Raw genomic sequence first — 20,335 nt, 5'->3', positions numbered from 1 at the left:
ACATGGCCTTGTCATAGGCCTTCTCACGACATGACAGATTATGCCTTCAGAGCCAATAGCAGAACTTCTTTCACTCCAGGAATGTCTCAGTCTTTCTTTTAAGGACTTTCACCTGGTAAAATCTGGTCAACCAAGAGCAATCTCTTTAGATTAACTCAACTGATTTGGAACTTTAATCACATCTGTAAAATCTCTGACTATCTAATTTGGAAGGAAAATCCCGTCAAATTCCCTAAGTCCTTCCCATACTCAAGTGGAGAGTATTGTACTGTTATCTGTTCAATCAGTTAAGAATAAGAAAAAGTTTTAAATTTACCTCTGCTTATTCCCTCTTTGATGTTCTTTCTTACTTTATGCAGATCTGAGTTTGATCTAAATTATTTTCCTTCTCTAAAGAACTTGCTTTAGCATATCTTGCAAAGTGAATCTATGGGCAACAAGTTCCCTTGCCTCTTTTCTTTGATCTTTATTTCTCTCTTTTGAAAGATAATATTACAGGATACAGAGTTCTAGGTTGGTGGGTTTTTTCCTCAACATTTTGAATTGCTCATTGCATTCTCTTTTTTGCATGGTTCAGAAGTCATATGTAATTCTTACATTTGCTCTGTTATAGGTAAGGTGTTTTTTCCTCTGGCTTCTTTCAGGATTTTTTTCCTTATCTTTGATTTTCTTAGTTGTAAAATGATATGCCTAGGTGTAGTTTCTATGTTTGATTTTTAGCATTTTTCCTTCTTAATGTTGTGTGAGCTACCTGGGTCTGTGGTTTGATATCTGAGATTAATTTGGGAAGATTCTCAGTCATTATTGTTTCAAATATTTTTCCAATATCTCTTTCCCTGGTATGCCCATCAGATGAATTTTACACCTTTTGTATTTGTCCCATAGCTCTTGGATGTTCTGTTCTGTTTTTTCAGTCTTTGTTCTTTTTGCTTTTCAGTTTTTGAGGATTCTATTTATAGATCCTTTAGCTCAGAGATTCTGGCCTCTGCTGTGTCCACCTACTAAAAAGCCTATCAGAGGTATTTTTCATATCCATTACAGTGTTTTTTTACCTGTAACATTTCTTTTCAGTTCTTAGGATTTCCATCTCTGCTTACATTGCCTATCTGTTGTTGCATGCTGTCTACATTATCCATTAGGGACCTTAGCATATTAGTCATAGTTGTTTTAAATTGCCTGTGTGGTAATTCTTTTTGTGTCTGGTTCTAATGCTTGTTGTGTCTTTTCAAATCGTGTTTTTTGCCTTCTGGTTTACACTAAATATTTCCTGATAGGTAGACATGAGATACTGGTAAGAGGAACTGCTTTAAATGGGCCTTTAGTGATACTGGGAAAGGGAAGCATTCTGCAGTCTATGGTTAAGTCTCAGTGTTTTAAGCGAGCCTGTGGCTCTGGACTATGAATGTAACAAGTGTTTCTCAGTTTTTTCTCCCCATTTAGGTGGGACAGTTGGCTCGAATGGGCTAGAGTCGAGTATTTCCCTTCTCTCATTGGGAGGCTGGAGTCAGCAAGAATTGAGTATTTTCCTTGCCCCAGGGCAGTTAAATTCTGGTTAACATAATTTCTCATGAGGGCAACCTTTGTTAAGAACATCTTGCTCTGGTGTATTTCATAGTGGTTCTGGCAACCCCATGGGATGCCCAACCATGTTGCTCTGTGATATTTACTGTGAGAATCTAGTTGAGCTCCTGCAGATAAATCTCACAATGTTGTGGGACCCCCCTGAAGATTTTAACTCTTGGAATTGTCCGCATTAAGAGGGTTTCTGTTTGGGAGTCTGTTCTGGTAGGCTGGGACTCTTTGTATTTATTTCTCTCTCCAAACTTGGGGTTAACAATTTTGTCCTGTGTCCTCTCTCTTATGGATCCAGGGAGAGTTGCTAATTCTCCAGTCTGTTCTATTTCTTACTTATTAGTATGGAGTGAGGATTTCATGTGGATCTGGAAACCATTAGTCACTGTCTTTTATGTGAATCTTAGTGGGCTAGCCCCTCTCTGTCAACTGCCAAAGCTGTTTTTCCTCTATACAATTGTTATACATATATAACATTGACTTTTACTTTTAGCTTTAATCCTTTTGATATGAACAGTCTATGATTTCAGCTGCAGTTATTGAATACCACCAATTTGAATTGCTTTCTCTTTATTTTTTTGCTCATTAGTTAAATTTCTTACTAATTGCTTCCTCATTAAAAAAATCCTACATACTTGTTTAAATGTCATTTGTTACCTAATGGTTCTAAGAGGGAAGTCTTATGGATTTCAACTGAATCTTTGACTCTTTTCGAAAATGTTAGCTTTATTCTTCCACATGATGCTAAATTTTGGGTGTGTAATTTTCTGTTTCAAATAATTTTCCTTCAGAACTTTGAAGCTACATCCTCCAGTGTCTTCTGACATCATGTGTTGCTGTTAACAGTGTGACCTGTTCTTTCATAGGCAATGTATTTTTTCCCCTCTTAGGTTGAAAATTGAGAAGCAAAAATCAGTAGTGTATGTTTTCTATTTTGTTTTTGTTTTTTAAGAATAATCATGCTAGAATTAGTTTGAATTTGAGGGTAGTTAAAATGAAAGGGTATCCCTTCTCCCTTTTTGGCTACTCCTAAATTTACATATTTTGAATAGGAATATGACTTCCGGAACAATTTGTATATTGTCTTTTCAATGGAACCATTAAATATAAAGCACCTCTGCCATGTGGTTGGTAATTTTAATTTAGGTGATGAATTATATGTGCTATATTGCTATCTTTTTTTACACCTGTAATTCTTACAAATTCAAAATTTATAACTGCTTTTTAATGTTAATTGAAAGTAGATAATAACTCTGGTGTTTTAAAGTACTTTGTATCTTCAACTATCCTTTTATATAGTGAATTTTCTTTTTTCAACTTAGATCTTGTGTGAACAGTAATGACCTCACATTTCCGATTGCCTGCTGGCAGAACCTACAATGTACGAGCATCAGAGTTGGCCCGGGACAGACAGCATACAGAGGTGGTTTGCAACATCCTTCTTCTGGATAACAATGTACAAGCTTTCAAAGTTAATGTAAGTATTTTATGTCTTAAAAAAATTTTTTTTAATCTGTTTTTTATAAGTCTGAATTTAGGTCATATTTGAAAACTAAAATTGTTTAATTGTGGTACTGTTTGAAAAGCCATAATCAATGAAGAAAGTCTTTTTTTTTAGTACAGGTTTATAGCTATCAAGTAGAAGTTCTAATTCAAACTGGGTCTTTTAAAAAAGTTGACAAACCAGCAGTGTATTGTGAATAGTGGAACAAATCAATTGTATATGAGTGAGTTTTATAAATGTTCTTAAGGGTGCTTGAAAGGAATTTGTTCTCCTAAATAATTTACACATTTCCATTATACTCTTACTTGTACCGACTGTGAATAAAACTTTTGCTAAACAAAGAAAAATGACAGCCCTGAGCTTATCTGAATCTTGTCTAAAAGTTTATTCAACAAATACTTGTTCGTCCTATTTGTATGTAGCTTTATTTGCTCACTGTTATTTGTGAGTTTCACCTGTGTGGTATGTCAAAGTATCACATTTTTATTACTGTATAGTACTCTGTTGTATGTTTAATTATACATTATGTATCACCATTTACTTGTCCAATTTATTTCTGTCATATGTTTGGATTGTTTCCACTTTGAGCTCTTATCAGTAATATTGCTGTGAACATTCTTGTACATGTTCATACATTTTCATATATATACAACGGTGCATAGTCCCACTTGTTCATTTTTACTTCTGTTTCCCTTGCCCAGGGAGATATGTTCATGAAGACGTTGCTCATGTTTATGTCCAAGAGATTTTTGCCTATGTTTTTTTCTAAGAGTTTTATGATTTCATGACTTACATTCAGGTCTTTGATCCATTTTGAGTGTACTTTTGTGTATGGGGTTAGACAATGATCCAGTTTCATTCTCTTACATGTAGCTCTCCAGTTTTGCGAACACAAACTGTTGAAGAGGCTGTCATTTCCCCATTGTATATCCATGGGTCCTTTATCATATATTAATTGACCGTATATGTTTGTGTTTTTATCTAGACTCTCCATTCTGTTCCACTGGTCTATGGGTCTGTTCTTGTCCCAGTACAAAATTGTCTTGATTACTGTGGCTTTGTAGTAGAACTTGAAGTCAGAGAGCGTTATTCCCCCTGCTTTATTCTTCCTTCTCAGGATTGCTTTGGCTATTTGGGGTCTTTTGTGGTTTCATACGAATTTTAGAACTATTTGTTCCAGTTCATTGAAGAATGCTGTTGCTATTTTGATAGGGATTGCATTGAATCTGTAGATTGCTTTATGCAGGATAGCCATTTTGACAATATTAATTCTTCCTAGCCAAGAGCATGGGATGAGTTTCCATTTATTAGTGTCCTCTTTAATTTCTCTTAAGAGTGTCTTGCAGTTTTCAGGGTATAGGTCTTTCACTTCCTTGGTTAGGTTTATTCCTAGGTATTTGATTCTTTTTGATGCAATTGTGAATGGAATTGTTTTCCTGATTTCTCATTTTTCTAGTTCATCATTAGTGTATAGGAGTGCAACAGATTTCTGTGTATTAATATATCCTACAACTTTGCTGAAGTCAGATATTAGATCTAGTAGTTTTAGAGTGGATTCTTTATGGTTTTTTATGTAAAATATCATGTCTTTTGCAAACAGGGACAGTTTGACTTCTTCCTTCCCAATCTGGATGCCTTTTGTATTTCTTCGTGTTGTGTGATTGCTGTGGCTAGGACCTTCAGAGCTATGTTGAATAAAAGTGGGGAGAGTGAGCATCCTTGTCTTTTTCCCTATCTTAAAGGAAATGATTTCAGCCTCTCGCTGTTAACTATAATGTTGACTGTGGGTTTGTCATATACGGCCTTTATTTCTTTATTTTTTACTACAATGTATTAAGTGTAAGAAATAGATTACAAGAGATTATGTACAATATGATCTGTTTTGTTCAAACAATAAGTATCTGTATGTATTTTCCTGTATATACAGACACATTTTTATAAGTCACAAAGTACATACATGAAAATATCAACAGAGTTTATGTCTAGAGGGTGGGAATGTCTGTGGCATCTGTTTTCTTATTTTGTAGATTGCTTAATTTTTCTACATTGCACTCATTTTGTTTTTTGGTATCATTAATCTACAATTACATGAGGAGCATTGTGTTTACTAGACTCCCCCCTTCACCAAGTACTCCCCACATACCCCATTAGTAACTGTCCATCAGTGTAGTAAGATGCTGTAAAAGCACTACTTCTTTTCTCTGTGTTGCAGTCCTCCCCGTGCCCCTCCTTCCACATTATACATGCTAATCGTAAGGCCCCCTTTCTTCTTCTCCCACCTTCTCCCTCCCTTCCCACCCATCCTCCCCAGTCCCTTTCCCTTTGGTAACTGTTAGTCCATTCTTGGGTTCTGTGCTTCTGCTGCTGTTTTGTTCCTTCAGTTTTCTTTTGTTCTTTTACTCCACATATGAGTGAAATCATTTGGTACTTGTCTTTCTCCTGGCTTATTTCACTGAGCATAATACCCTCTAGCTCCATCCATGTTGTTGCAAATGGTAGGATTTGTTTTCTTCTTATGGCTGAATAATATTGCATTGTGTATATGTACCACATCTTCTTTATCCATTCTTCTACTGATGGACACTTAGGTTGCTTCCATTTCTTGGCTATTGTAAATAATGCTGTGATAAACATAGGGGTGCATCTTTCTTTTTCAACTGGGCTACTGCATTCGTAGGGTAAATTCCTAGAAGTGGAATTCCTGGGTCAAATGCTATTTCTATTTTGAGCTTTTTGAGGAACCTCCATACTGCTTTCCACAATGGTTGAACTAATTTACATCCCACCAGCAGTGTAGGAGGGTTCCCCTTTCTCAACAACCTCACCAACATTTGTTGTTGTCTGTCTTTTGGATGGTGGCGATTCTTACTGGTGTGAGGTGATATCTCATTGTGGTTTTAATTTGCATTTCTCTGATGACTAGCAAAATGGAGCATCTTTTCATGTGTCTGTTGGCCATCTAAATTTCTTCTTTGGAGAACTGTCTGTTCAGCTCCTCTGCCCATTTTTTAATTGGATTGTTCACTTTTTGTTTGTTGAGGTGTGTGAGCTCTTTATATATTTTGGATGTCAACCCTTTATCTGATCTGTCATTTATGAATATGTTCTCCCATACTGTAGGATACCTTTTTGTTCTATTGATGGTGTCCTTTGCTGTACAGAAGCTTTTCAGCCTGATATAGTACCACTTATTCATTTTTGTTTTTGTTTCCCTTGCCCAGGGAGATATGTTCATGAAGAAGTCGCTCATGTTTATGTCTCAGTGATTTTTGCCTATGTTTTTTTCTAAGAGTTTTATGGTGTCATGACTTACATTCAGGTCTTTGATCCATTTCGAATTTACTTTTGTGTATGGAGTTAGACAGTAATCCGGTTTCATTCTCTTTCATGTAGCGAGCCAGTTTTGCTAACACCAGCTATTGAAGAGGCTGTCATTTCCCCATTGTATATCCATGACTCCTTTATTGTATATTAACTGACCATATATTCTTGGGTTTATATCTGGTCTTTCTAGTCTGTTCCATTGATCTATTGTTCTGTTATTGTACCAGTACCAAATTGTTTTGATTACCGTGGCTTTGTAATAGACCTTGAACTTGGGAACCATAATCCACCCCCCCCCACTTTATTATTTTAATATGAGGAAGCAATTAGTAAGAAATTTAACTAATCAGCAAAAAAATAAAGAGAAAGAGCAATTCAAATTGGTGATATTCAATAACTGCAGCTTAAATCATAGACTGTTCATATCAAAAGGATTAAAGCTAAAAGTAAAACTCAATGTTATGTATGTATAACAATTGTATAGAGGCAAAACAGCTTTGGCATTTTCAGGAGAGAATTTTCTTTATACAGATCCCAGGTGGAGGCAGAAAAATGTCTTCAATCTCATCATAGGCTGGTGGGAAGATTTTTTATCCCCTGTGGTTTGCCTTTCACTAAGAATACTGCTGTCCTGTATTCAGGATTTCAATAGGAAAATCTTAGTTCTGTATCTAATCTTTTCTGAAATCTTATCCTACTAATTGTCTCACCAGTGTATGGGTAACCTAGACTGCCTATTCTTTAACAAGCCTTCCCATGTCCACCCTAGCACAGTTTATAGCCAGTTTCAATTTTTTTCCTTTCTTCATGCTGGATATTTATTTTCAGCTTAGCTATGCAATTAAAATAATGTTTATTTACTACATTTTATCCAGCATCTCTAGAGGTCTTATTGCAGAGAGCTTTTAGCTTCTCTAGTCTGCCATGTTTCCAGAAAAGAAAGTTGATATTGTAAAAATAGGCTATGAAAAGCAATTGGGTATTGACAACTTAATCTCCCTTTCAGATTACTGATTATACATAGTTTTCCATTGTTGACAATAGGAAAACAGTTCTTTGAAGCAAAGTATTGTATTAATGGCTACAAACCTGGGCTCTTAAGCCACACAACCTAAGGTTTAATGTAAGCCCTACCACTACCTACCTGTTTGATCTTTAGAAACCTGTTTCCTCTCTGTGCCTTAGTTTCTTCATCTTTAAGAAACCTTAATATCTCCTATGTCATAGGGCTATAATAATTAAGTCAGTCAAGTATACAAGTTATAGCAGTGTCTGGCATAGTAAGTATGCAGTAAGTGTTTGCTGTTATAATTGCTGCTGTTGTTATTTGTTGTAACTTCTTGGGAATCTTTATGCAAAATCTTTTCAACTAACTTATATGTAGAAAAAATTTTTGGTTTTTCAGCTGTGGAAGCCATTCTTATTTGGAGTACTATTACTTGCTTTACCCTTTTTCTGTTTTATAAAGTAGCACCAAGCAGAAAAAAGAAAACTACTGACACTGCCTTAAGCCACTACTAAATTTTACAGTGTCTAAATTTTAAAAGTAACCTCCTTTTCTTATCAAAATCAGTGAGTTTCTGTTTTAAAGTTATGTTCTCTCTTAAGAATTTCTCTTTTCTCCAAAGATCTAATGAAAATCTATTTCTATTCTTCATCCAGAGAGATAATCAAAATCCATACTCTTCTAGGGATCTGAGGGATATGGGGGGTAAAAAGGAAACCCATGATTGAGAGTCTAGAAATAAATCTATACATCTGTCTCAACAGATTTTTGACAAAGTTACCAAGACACATTCAGTGGGGAAAGAATAGTTTTTCAACAAATGGTGCTTGGATAATTGGATATCCAGATGCAAAAGAATGAAACCGTACTCCTACATATGTATATACCTACTGCATACAAAAATATACTAAAAAGGCTAAACAAACTATATGTAAGGGCCAGAACTGTAAAACTTTGAGAAGGGTTCTGGGAAGATGGCAAAATAGGTGTTTGCTGTGATAACTTCCTCCCACATACATATCAAGGCAGCAACTGCATGTCACACAGCTAACCCTGAAAATGATGTGTACACTGGTAGAACAGACATTCCATATCTAGCAACAAGGGGAAGGCCACATTGAGAAGGGTAAAGGGGTAGAATTATAATCAACCAGGATCCAAACTCTTTCCCCATCCCAACACATAAGTGGGAGGAAGTGAGAGAACAAAACTCCTTACATTTGACCCAATTGCCCCCTGGAAATCTGTATCAGGGAGACTAGCCTTCATAAATTCTGGCTTTGAAAATCAGTAGAGCTTAATGTCTAGAGAACTGGAGGGCTGGGGCAGGCTGAGTTTCTGCTCTTAGAGGACCTGTGTGTGTGTTGATTAGCCTGAGACCTGCACAGAAGCAGCAGTTTGAAAGGAGACTAATTGATTAACTTTGGGATGTGTGCCAAAGGGGCAGGGTTCTACATCAAGGGAGGGTGAAACAAACCCCACCTACAAATACACCAGCAGCAGTCTTGGTGGTCCTTGCTGGAAGCCAGGCTGAGTACTGGCTCTGTCCTGCAGCACACCATCAGAGACTGTACCAAACCTTTCAGCCAGCCATGCTTGGAGTAAGCCTTGCAAACTAGTGCAACCTCAGTAGTTCCATTGTCCATTATTGACAGGCAGGCAGAGGGCCAACCTCACCCACTGTCTCACAGCAGGACATACCTATAGTACCTGGTTATAGTGACCAGGGGAATTACCCTTCTGGGCACCACAGGATGCCTACTACATAAGGACACTGCTTTCAAGATAAAGAGACATGGCTGACCTATATAAATCATAGAAAGAAACAGAATCAGACAAGATGAAGAGACAGAAGAATATGTTCCAAAGAAAAGAACAAGACAAAATGCCAGAAAAATTGCTAATTGAAATGGATATAAGCAGTCTTCTTGATAGGGAATTCAAGGTAATGCTCGTAAAGGTGCTCACTGGACTAGAGAGAATGGATGAACTCAGGGTGGGCTTCAACATAGGTAGGAAATATAAAAAGGAGCCGGTCAGAGCTGAAGAATGCAGTAACTGTAATGAAAAATACACTAGAAGGAATTGAGAACAGACTAGAGAATACTGAAGAAATACCTAGAAGAGAGGGTAATGGAAAGCAGTCAAGCTGAACAGCAGGAAGTAAAAAACAATTTCAAACTTCGAACAAAACAATATTCATATAGTAGTGGTCCCAGAAGAAGACAGAGAAGAAGGGGAAGAAAACCTTTATGAAGAAGTAATATCCGAAAACTTCCCCAAACTTGGGAAGGAAACAGACATCTAGGTTCAGGAAGCACAGAAAGCCCCAAAGATGAACAGAGGGAGGTCCATACCAAGACACATAGTAATTAAAATGGCAAAGATTAAATACAAAGTTTTAAAAGCAGACAAGAGGAAAGCACAGTTTACATACATGGGAAATCTCATAAGGCTATCAGCTGGGTTTTTTTTTTTCCAGTAAAGCCTTTACAAGTCAGAAGGGAGTGGCATGATGCATTAAAAGTTCTGAAAGGAAAAAAAAACAAACCCTACAACCAAGAATACTCTACCCTGCAAGGTTGTCATTCAGAACTGAAGGAAAAATAGAGTTTATCAAATAAACAAAAGTCAAAAGATTTCATCATGACTAAATCAGCTTTAAATGAAATCTTAGGGGACTTCTTTAAGTTGAAAAAAAAAAAAGGCCATAAGTAGAAGAAAGAAAACTAGGAAAGGAAAAAAATTTCATTGGTAAAATGAAGTAAAGGTAGCAGACCAATTGCTTAAAAAGCTAGTGTGAACTTCAGAAGTAGTAAAATCAATTATACATAGAAAAACCATTTAAGAGATATGTAAAATAGATGTAAATTAATGACATTATGTAAATCTGGAGGGGGAATAATAAAAAAGTAGTGCTTTTAGAAAGTGTTTGAACTTAAGTGCCCATCAGTTGAATACTATGTGTAAACGTCATAGTAACCACAATCCAAAACCTATAATAGATGTATAAAAAATAGAAAACTAAGCATACCACTAAAGTCAACAAATTACAAGGGAAGAGGACAACAGAAGAAAGGAACAAAGAACCATAAAAACAATCAGAAAACAATTATAATGTCAATGAGTGCATACCTACCAATAATTACTTTAAATGTAAAAGACTAAAAGCTCCAATCAAAAGACATGAGGTAGCTCAGGGTATGAAAAGCAAGACCCAGTTACATGCTTTCTACAAGAGACTTTAGACCTAAAAACAGAAACAAAGTGGAAGGATGGAAAAAGACATTTCATGGAAATGGAAGCAAAGAAACTGTAGTAGCAATGCTCATTTGAGACAAAATAGACTTCAAAACAATGTAATTAGACAAAGAAGGGCATTACATAATGATAAAAGAATCAGTCCAGCAAGAGGATATACCAATTGTAAATATCTATGAATCCAGAAGAGGAGCACTTGACTGTGTAAAACAAATAATAGCAGACATAGAGGGAAAACTTGATAATAATACAAAATTAGTAGGAGACTTTGAACACCCCTTAACTGGATAGATCTTCCAGACAGAAAATCAATAAGGAAACAATGGCATTGAACAACACATTAGACCAGATGGTCTTAACAGATATATGCAGAACATTCCACCCAAAATTGGTAGAATACACATTCTGTTCAAGTGTACATGGAATGTTGTCCAGGATAGATCACATGTTAGGTCACAATACAAATCCCAATAAACTTAAGATTTAAATCATATTAAGCGTCTTTTCTGACCACAACAGTATGAAGCTAGAATCAATCACAACAAAAACAACAACAACAAAAAAGGAAAAAACAAACAGAGACTAAAGAACAAGCTACTAAGGAACTAGTGGGTCAGTGAACAAATAAGAGGAAATAAATTCATGGAGATAAATGAAAACAGAAACACAACAATTCAAAATCTGTGGGATGCATCAAAAGCAGTTACAAGGAGGAAGTTTATAGTGATACAGGCCTCCCTCAAGCAGTTACAATGTGAAATAAACAACCTAACCTTACAACTAAAAGAACTAGAAATGAAGAAAAAACAGCCCAAAGTTAAAAGGTGACATAATAACAATCAGAGCAGAAATTAATGAGCAAGACTAAGAAAACAATAGAAAGTTGCTGGAGTCCAGCTCCATCAGTGGGGTGTGAAGCCCAAAAGGATGAGACGGAGTCGGTGCACGGAGAGACAGACAGAGTCAGATGGAGGTGGTCTCTCGACAAAGTGCCGATGACAGCTTTATTTATACCATTTTGCACAAGGATATGATTATTTTGTATTTGTTCTTTTGATTAACAAGCATAGGCAAGCTTTTTTCTTTCTGTTTCCTTCTAATCTATACATGGTTAGCCAAGTGTTAGACAGGTGATCATTTTCTGTTCCTTGACCGAAACTTTTCCTAACAACATGTGCTCTATTGTGTTTCTTGTTTCTATGCAAAGCAGTTTCTAAGTAATGCATGTGACCACAGAAACATGCAGCATGTAATAGTGACTATGGAGTCTATCAGCTCAGGGTGAAATACAGGTCACTCACTTCTACAGTTAGCTAGGCAGGTATCATCATCTATATTTTTAATGCAATGGGTACATTTTATCTCATAATATTTATTCTGTCATAGGTAGATACAAGATAAAGATAGAAAGCATAATTTAGAACTGTAAGAAGGCAAGTGTAGATGATCAGGTTTGTGCCTATAGACTAGGTATTAGTCCAAGCTAGACAAGGGCAACAAAACATCCATGGGTGTAGACAATTTCTCTCAAAACTCGGGGGGTGAGGTTCTAAGCCTCACCTCTATTGGCCCCCATTTTCTCACCTGATGGCCCCCCTGCGACTGTTCCTGTCTTAGGTTGTTCCTCCTGTGAGGAATCTTACCCATCTCTGGCTAACCAGCCATCTTCTGGGGCCATACAGGGAGATGCAAAGCTGGTAAGTGAGAGAGAAGTAATGTTCTTTGAAAAGGTTAGCTTTTCATTTCTTTGCAGATGTATGCCCCATGGCTTCTATGCCCAGCACTTGTCTTGAGGTGTCTTTACCACTTGGAAGAATTATGGTACTTGGTAATTCCAAATATGAGGCAGAAATTCTAATAAAGGGCTGTAATTAGGAAGGAAGAAGAAAAGTTGTAGAAGTAGGAAATAGATGAAAACATGAGAAGATTGATTAAGTGTCAGACAGGGTTATTCTATTCAGTAATCTCTCATAATTCTATTTCTCTAATTTTTCTATAAAACTCTTCATCACCAATTTCACTAGCATTATAAGGAAAAGGGGGGGGCATTCCCACTTAGGTGGAGATGGGGTAGTCAGTGTTTGACTAACTGACTGCAGGTTTCAGTATTCTATGCCAAGATCATGATCTGGCCCCTGCGTGTTCTTTTCTTCAGGAGCACTGTCCTGAAAAGCTTCTGGGAAGTTTATGTTCTCCTTTCCGTGCTGCTTATCAAAGGTTAACTTAGTCTTTGGCAAAAATGGAAGCAAAAGCAAAGCCAATAGTATAATGGAGAATAACAAAATCAAGGTGAGTAATAGGGGGAGCCAGCTGCAAAGGCCCTTGATTTGTGGGGGTCTTCCTACAGCCTGAGCTCTGCTACACAGTTTGAGTAGCATGGCTCCCGCCAGAAAGTACCAATGCAACTAAGAGCTGGTACTTTGAAAAGATAAACAAAATTGATAAACCTCTAGGCAGGCTAATCAAGGAATGAGAGGTTCAACCAACACCACACAAATTCAAAGGATTAAAAAAGAATTCTACAACAAAATTATATGCCAACAAATTGAACAACCTAGAAGAAATGGATAAATTCCTAGAAATATGCAGTCTTCAAAGACGGAATCAGGAAGAAATAGAAAATCTGGACAGACCAGTTACTACTAATGAAATTGAATTGGTAATCAAAAAACTCCCAGAAAATAAAAGTCCAGGACCACAGAGGTTCACACTGTGTGATGAGTGGATAGACAGGTGAATTATGTCACACATTATAAAGAAGTACTAATAACCTGTCCTTCTAATAACCATTCCAAAAAAACAGAAGGACGAATATTTCCAAATTCATTATACAAGGCCAGCATCCTAAACACAGATGAAGACACTACCAGAAAAGAAAATTACAACTCCATATCCATGATGAACATAGAATAGAAATTCTCAACAAAATACTAGCAAACCAAACCTAAAAATACCTTTATATTCATCATTATCAGTTGTGATTTATTCCAGAGGTGCAGGGATGGTTCAGCATCCATGAGTCATTCAGTGTAGTATCTGATATTAAAAAAAAGAAGGATAAGAGCCATATCATCTCAGTAGATGTAATTTACAAAATTCACCTTACATTCATAATAAAAACTAAAAAAAAATGGATATAGAGGGAACACACCTCAACATAATAAAGACCATATATGACAAACCCACAAGTACCATCATACTCAATGGCCAAAAGCTGGAAGCTTTTCCTTAAAGATAGGAACTAGGTAAATATAACCATACTTATCACTCATTCCACATAGGACTGGAAGTGCTAGCTACAGCAGTCAGGGAAGAAAAATAAAAAGCATCCAAATTGGTAAGGAAGAAGTAAAATTGTAACTATTTTCAGATGACATGATACTATCTATGGAAAATGCTAAAGACTCCACCAGAAAGTATGTATTTAATACATGAACTCAGTTAAGTTTCAAGATATAAAATCAATGTACACAACTCTGTGGAATTTCTATATACTAAAAATGAACTAGCAGAGATTTAAAAAATCCTTTCTACAGTTGCACAAAAAAGGATAAAATTCATAGGAATAAATTTAATCAAGTGTACTCTGAAAACTGTAGGACAGTTGAAGACAACACAAACAAATGGAAAGATATAGCAGCGAGGAAAAAAGATAGCACCATGAGAAGGGTGGTGAAAATCTCCTCCCAAAACCATATATATTTTGAAAATACATTCCTAAAAGAGTGACCAGAAGTGAGAGTGTGTCAGTCTACATATGGGATAAGTGAAAATCTCACAGAAAAGGGTAAATAAAGTAAAAAAGCCATAACCTGGCGGGACCCAAGCATTCCCCTCACCCCAGCTCACTGGTGGGAGGAAGAGGATCAGAGTGGGAGGGAGTGGAAGCACAGGACTGCTAAATACCCAGCTGTAGAAATCTACCCTGGGAGCACATACCAACATTGCATGGTGCTCTGGAGATTAGAGGGGCTGAAAATTAAAGTCAGAGACTAAGAATGTGAACAGGTTCCTATAACCAGCTGCCCTGGGACAAAAGAAAAGCAGGTGCTTTAAGGGACCTCTCAACAGTCAGAGGGCTGCTAAAGGGGCAAGCAAGGGTTTAGGAGAAGGAACAGGTGCACAAAATCATCCTGGCACACTCAGCCCAGCAGGTTGGGAAATTTCAGGAGCTTCAGACGCTCCATCCTTCTGGTTGGCAATGCAGCCCCTAGATCTCTCACTGAGATAAGCAGCCTACCTCCCTACTGGCACCCACATGCAAACTGGCTGTCCCCACTGTGGAAAGTAGTATGGATGTCTCTCAAAAAACTAAAAATATAAATACCATTTGACACAGGAATTCCACTCCTAGAAATTTACCCTAAGAAAACATAATCACACATTCAAAACGTCCTGTGCGGCTGTATGTTTATTGCAGCACTATTTACAATAGCCAAGGTAAGGAACAACCGAAGTGTCCATCAGTAGATGAATGGATAAAGAAGATGTGGTACATATACACAATGGAATATTCAGCCATAAAAAGAAAACAAATCCTACCATTTGCAGCAATATGGATGGAGTTCAAGGGCAGTATACTCATTGATTGAAATAAGCCAGGCGGAGAAAGAGAAGTACCAAATGATTTCACTCATCTGTGGAGCATAAGAACAAAGCAAAATCTGAAGGAACAAAACAGCAGCAGACTCACAGAACCCGAGAGTGGATTAGCAAAGGGAAACATACTTGGGAGGGTTAGTGGGAAGGGAAGAATAAGGGGATTAAGGGGCATTATGATTAGTGCACAATAGTGGGGGCACAGGGAAGGAAATACAGCAGAGAGAAGTAGTGACTCTGTAGCATCTAACTATGCTGATGGACAGTGTCTGTGATGGAGTATTTGGTGGCAACTTGATAATAAGGGGAATGTAGTAACCACAGTGTTGCTCATGTCAAACCTGAGCATAAGATTGTGTATCAGTGATAGCTTAATAGAAAAACAATTTAAAGAAAAAAAGGAAATATATACCATGCTAATGGATCAGAAAAATTAATACTGTTAAATGGCCATATTACCCAAAGCAATATACATATTCAGGTCAATCTCTATCAAAATACCTATGGCATTTTTTATATAACTAGGTCAATACTCCTAAAATTTGCATGAAACCACAAAATGGCCAAAGGAACTCAATAGGCATTTTTCCAAAGAAGACATATAGATGGCCAAGAAACATATGAAAGGAGTCTCAACATCACTAGTCATAAGAGAGATGCAAATCAGAAGTGCAATGAGATAGCACCTCACACCAGGCAGAATGGCCATTGTCCAGGAGATAATAGGTAAAAAATGTTGGTGCAGATATGAAGCAAAGGGAACCCACTGTTGATGGGAATATAAAGTGGTCAGCCATTATAGAAAACATGGGAGGCTCACAAAATTAAAAATTGAAATACTGTATGATCCAGTAATTCCACTTCTGTGTATTACTCAAAGACAAATACACTAATTTAAATAGATACATGCACTCATATGTTTATTGCAGCATTATTTACAGTAGACAAGATATGGAAATAACCTAAGTGTCCATCAATGGGTGAATGGATAAAGATGTGGTATATGTAAAAATGGAATATTATCCAGTCACTTAAAAGAATGAAAGCTTGCTATTTCTGACAATTTGGATAGACATAGAGGGTGTTATGCTAATTGAAGTAAGTCAAACAGAGAAAGACAAATGCCACCTAACTTCATGTATATTTGGAATCTATAAAACAAATGAACAAATGAATAACCCAGAAACAGACTCATAAATGCAGAGAATAACTGGTGATTGCCAGAAGGGAGAGAGATTTGGGGAAAGGTGAGGTAAGTGAATGAGATTAATAAGAGGTGTGAACTTACAGTTATAAAATAAATAAGTCATGGGATGAAAGATATATAGCAAGGGGACTATAGTCAATAATACTGTGGTAACTTGGTGTGGTGACAGATGCAACTACACTTATTATGGTGATCATTTTAAAGTGTGTAGAAAGTTTGAATTACTATGTCATGCATTGATGTCAACTATGCATCAATTAAGAAACAACTTTTAAAAGTAAATACATGGGTAATTCTTCGTGATACCGTGTTTGGCAATTAGTTGCTATATAAGACACCAAAAGCACAAACATCAAAGGGAAAATATTAATAAATTTGGCTTCACAAAAAATTAAAACTTTTGTGTAGCCAAATATATGATGAAGAAAGTGAAAGACACCTACAAAGTGGGAGAAATATTTACGAAGTACATTTCCAATTAGGGTCTAACTCCACAGTATAAGAGGAAGTCTTAGAACTCAGTAACAAAAAGAGTATCAACCTAGTTTTAAAAATGGGCAAAAGACTTGATTAGGCATTTTTCTAAAGACATACAAATGGCCAACAAGCATATGAAAAAGAAAATGCTAAACATCATTAGTTATTATAGAATTTCAAATCAAAACTACAGTGAAGGATCACTTCATACCCACTGGGATGGCTTTAGTCGAAAGAATAGAAAATAATTAATGTTGTCAAAGATGTGGAGACATTGGAACCCTCATGCATTGCTGGTGGGAATGTGAAATGGTACAGTTGCTGTAGAAAGGAGTTTGGTGGTTCCTCAAAAAGTTAAACAGAATTTTGTATCTACTCAAATAGATACTTGTACACCAGTGTTCATTGCAGCATTATTCACTCTACCCAAAATGTGGAAACAATCCAAATGTCCATTAACTAATAAACAAATGGTGATATATCAATATAATGGGGTATTATTTAACCATAGAAAAGGAATTCAAGTGTGGATACATGGTACAACATGGATAAACTTTGAAAACATTATGCTAAGCAAAAGAAGCCTGTTGCAAAAGGATGGTTCCATTTATATGAAATATCCAGGATAGGTAAATGCACAGAGAAAGCAAATTACTGGTTGCCAGGGCTTGGAGTATAGGAGGAAGGAATATGTCTAAATGGATATGATACTCTTTTGGTGTGATGAAAATGTTTTGGAACTGGGTAGAAGTAATGGTTGCACAGTATTGTGAATGTACCAAATGTTCACTGCTGTATTATTTATACAAGACAAATATTAGAAAAACATGTTAGTAAATATGGTGGTGTATTTTACCACGAACTGCACACTATTTTTAGATGGTTAATTTTGTAATACATGAATTTTACCTCAGAAAGAAATGGTAAGAAAACCTAAGTTCTGTAGCCAGGCTGCCACTTTCTTTTCACCTTTCAGAGTTTTCTCATTTTTAATCTGTTTTCTGTTATTATTGTTTCACATAGCTGGAGGAATAGAGAGAAATGCATCTCTACTCCATCTTGTCTCTAGAAGAGCTCATTAGACTCACCTTAGTAACTTTTAAGAAAGACGAATATTTGATCTTCATTCTGGACCAATTTAATGAGAATGGGAGAGGGTGGGGAATGTGAGTTGCATCAGTATAAAAAATATTCTCAGGTTATTCAAATTGGAACCACCATTGTGAAGCACTGTTTGGAGCACAAACTTCCTACCACTGACAAGTTTTGCAAATAGTTGTTTGACCTAATCTGGCTAATAAACGTGAACAGAAGCTCTTTGTAAGGTGACCTTACAAGAAAGGTTATTTTTTTGAACTTTCTTATGGCTAGGTTTAATTTTGAAATTGTTATGTCCATCTTGTTAACAGTCTATAAGTGCAGTCAACACCAGGAAGGTAGGTAATAGGGATGGAAAGAAATCTGGTACTTCATCATATCTCTCAGTTGTTGTATTAGCCAGTGCTGGAGACTGACATACCTCTGTACCTTACATTATATGAAAAACATGTGTTCTTATAGTTTCAGTTCTGAATTTTGATTCTAACTTGTAACTGGAAACTACTAAACTGTTATAGCTAATGAGAGGAAAAATCAGTGGTAAAATATACCATTGTTTACTAACATGTTTTTCTAGAATTTGTCTTGTATAAATAATATAGCAGTGAACATGCTGATATGTATAACTATTTCCCCCAACATGGGATTTTATTTTCCAGTCAGGGTGGCGTGACAGAAGTAGTCAATATTGTTACTGCTCTTGTATAACATTTCCAAATTGCTTTTACAACGGATTTTATATATCTATGATGTTAGCAATAAAAGTATTTTTATCTCACTCATTGTAGTTTGTTTTTTGGGTTGTTGTTTGCTCATGCCATGTCATAGTTTTCTACTTTGATTTCTTTTATTACTGAACATGTTGATTGTTTCTCAGTTTTTATTTATCAGTTTCATTTCTTTTTTAGGGAATTATTGAGTCATGTCATTTGCAGTAATTGTGGGACTTAGGGAAGTTATTATTCTTAATAAAATAGTAAGATAATAGTGGGTAATGAACGATACCTATATGATAGAAATGGTGTGTGGTTTAAATATTTTTCTAAAACTCTAAATACTTTTATAATAAAAACCAATTCTTTTCAGTTTGCTACAAATAATTTTCATTCTTTTGTTTCCCTTTTGTGGCATTTATTTTATATACACAAATTTTAAACTATATTCAGTCAAATGTCTCACTTTCCAGTCATAATTTAAATGTAAGAATAAAAACAGTAAGACAGGTGATACAGATATATATATATATACATGAGTTGATCTGATAAGAATATAAAATTACTAAAATACTATGATAGTAGCCTGAAAGTAGAAAACATTTCCAATCAGAGGTTTTCCTTACATTGTCATATTTATTATGTATACTTTGAACCAGTTTGTCTTAATTCAGACTGTTTTTAAGTCAGTGCCATTATGTACCTGACTTGGAAATCATTGCCAATTTAATAGAAGAAGAGACAATCCAAGAGGTTAAAAATCTAAAAGTATAGCCTGTCAGTGTTGATTTCCTTTTATTTTTCTTCTAGAAACACGATCAGGGCCAAGTTCTGCTGGATATTGTCTTCAAGCATCTTGATTTGACTGAGCGTGACTATTTTGGTTTACAGTTGGCTGATGATTCCACAGATAACCCAGTAAGTGTAAGCTGATGTCTTTCATTTTCATTTTAGGTTTTCTTTCTTTTCACAATATAAAGTTCTTTCTGATTTATAATGTTCACTGATTTAGTGAGGTTTTCTAAAATTTTAAATTGAATAATAAGAGGTAATTCTTTTGTCTTTGTTCGTCTTTTTCTTGGTGTTTTAATCTGTAAGGTAATTTCCTTAAGGTTTTTATAATTACAAGTCTAAACTAGTGCCAATTTATTTATGAGTCTCAGACAGCTGAAAAGCAAATCTAATTGATGCTTCTTCACTTAAAGAGAGAAAATTGAGCGTAAAGGTTAAAATATTATTTCAGTAGTAAAATACTGAAATAAAACATTAAAAATTTTAATTTATCTTGAGTCTTACATAAATAAGCCTGCATTAAGGTGAAATTAGTTTTTTGTAGCATTCATGGCAATATGTCTCTAACCAAAATTTTTTATTTGTTAAATTTTAATTTCCCAAGTAGAAAGTTTCAAAAACCCTCCCAAAAGAGATAGAGATTAAATTTCAGAAGTCTGCAATTCTTGGGCATTAGTTAAGTTCCTTAGATTGTTACTAATTCTTTAATAATTTTAATCATGATTCTTCTTATTGGAAAGATCACATCATAGAAAAAAGAATATACAATGTGGTAAATAACA

The 20,335-nt window shown here is 35.8% G+C and overlaps 1 protein-coding gene across 18 annotated transcripts in view; it reads left to right on the top strand.

Moving 5' to 3' along the window:
* The window catches only part of PTPN4 (protein tyrosine phosphatase non-receptor type 4), a 269,179-nt gene that overhangs the window by 53,946 nt on the left and 194,898 nt on the right, over window positions 1-20,335 (top strand). For 7 of the 18 annotated variants that reach the window (XM_037001056.2, XM_073241317.1, XM_073241321.1 and 4 more), the window contains 2 exons: window positions 2,895-3,049; window positions 19,572-19,679. The exons of 8 other annotated variants lie outside the window; for them this stretch is intronic. In XM_037001056.2, the coding sequence (XP_036856951.1) occupies window positions 2,912-3,049; window positions 19,572-19,679 (246 nt within the window). In that variant the 5' untranslated portion in view covers window positions 2,895-2,911. Of the gene's footprint in view, window positions 1-2,871; window positions 3,050-19,571; window positions 19,680-20,335 lie in introns of those variants that run through there. 3 more of the 18 variants (XM_073241323.1, XM_073241328.1, XM_037001051.2) reach the window with 3 other exon arrangements.

The sequence above is a fragment of the Manis javanica genome, chromosome 7 (genome assembly GCF_040802235.1).
Source record: "Manis javanica isolate MJ-LG chromosome 7, MJ_LKY, whole genome shotgun sequence".
NCBI classification, from domain to species: domain Eukaryota; kingdom Metazoa; phylum Chordata; class Mammalia; order Pholidota; family Manidae; genus Manis; species Manis javanica.
Note: the sequence above shows the minus strand (reverse complement) of the source record. Positions and strands in the feature narration are given on the sequence as shown.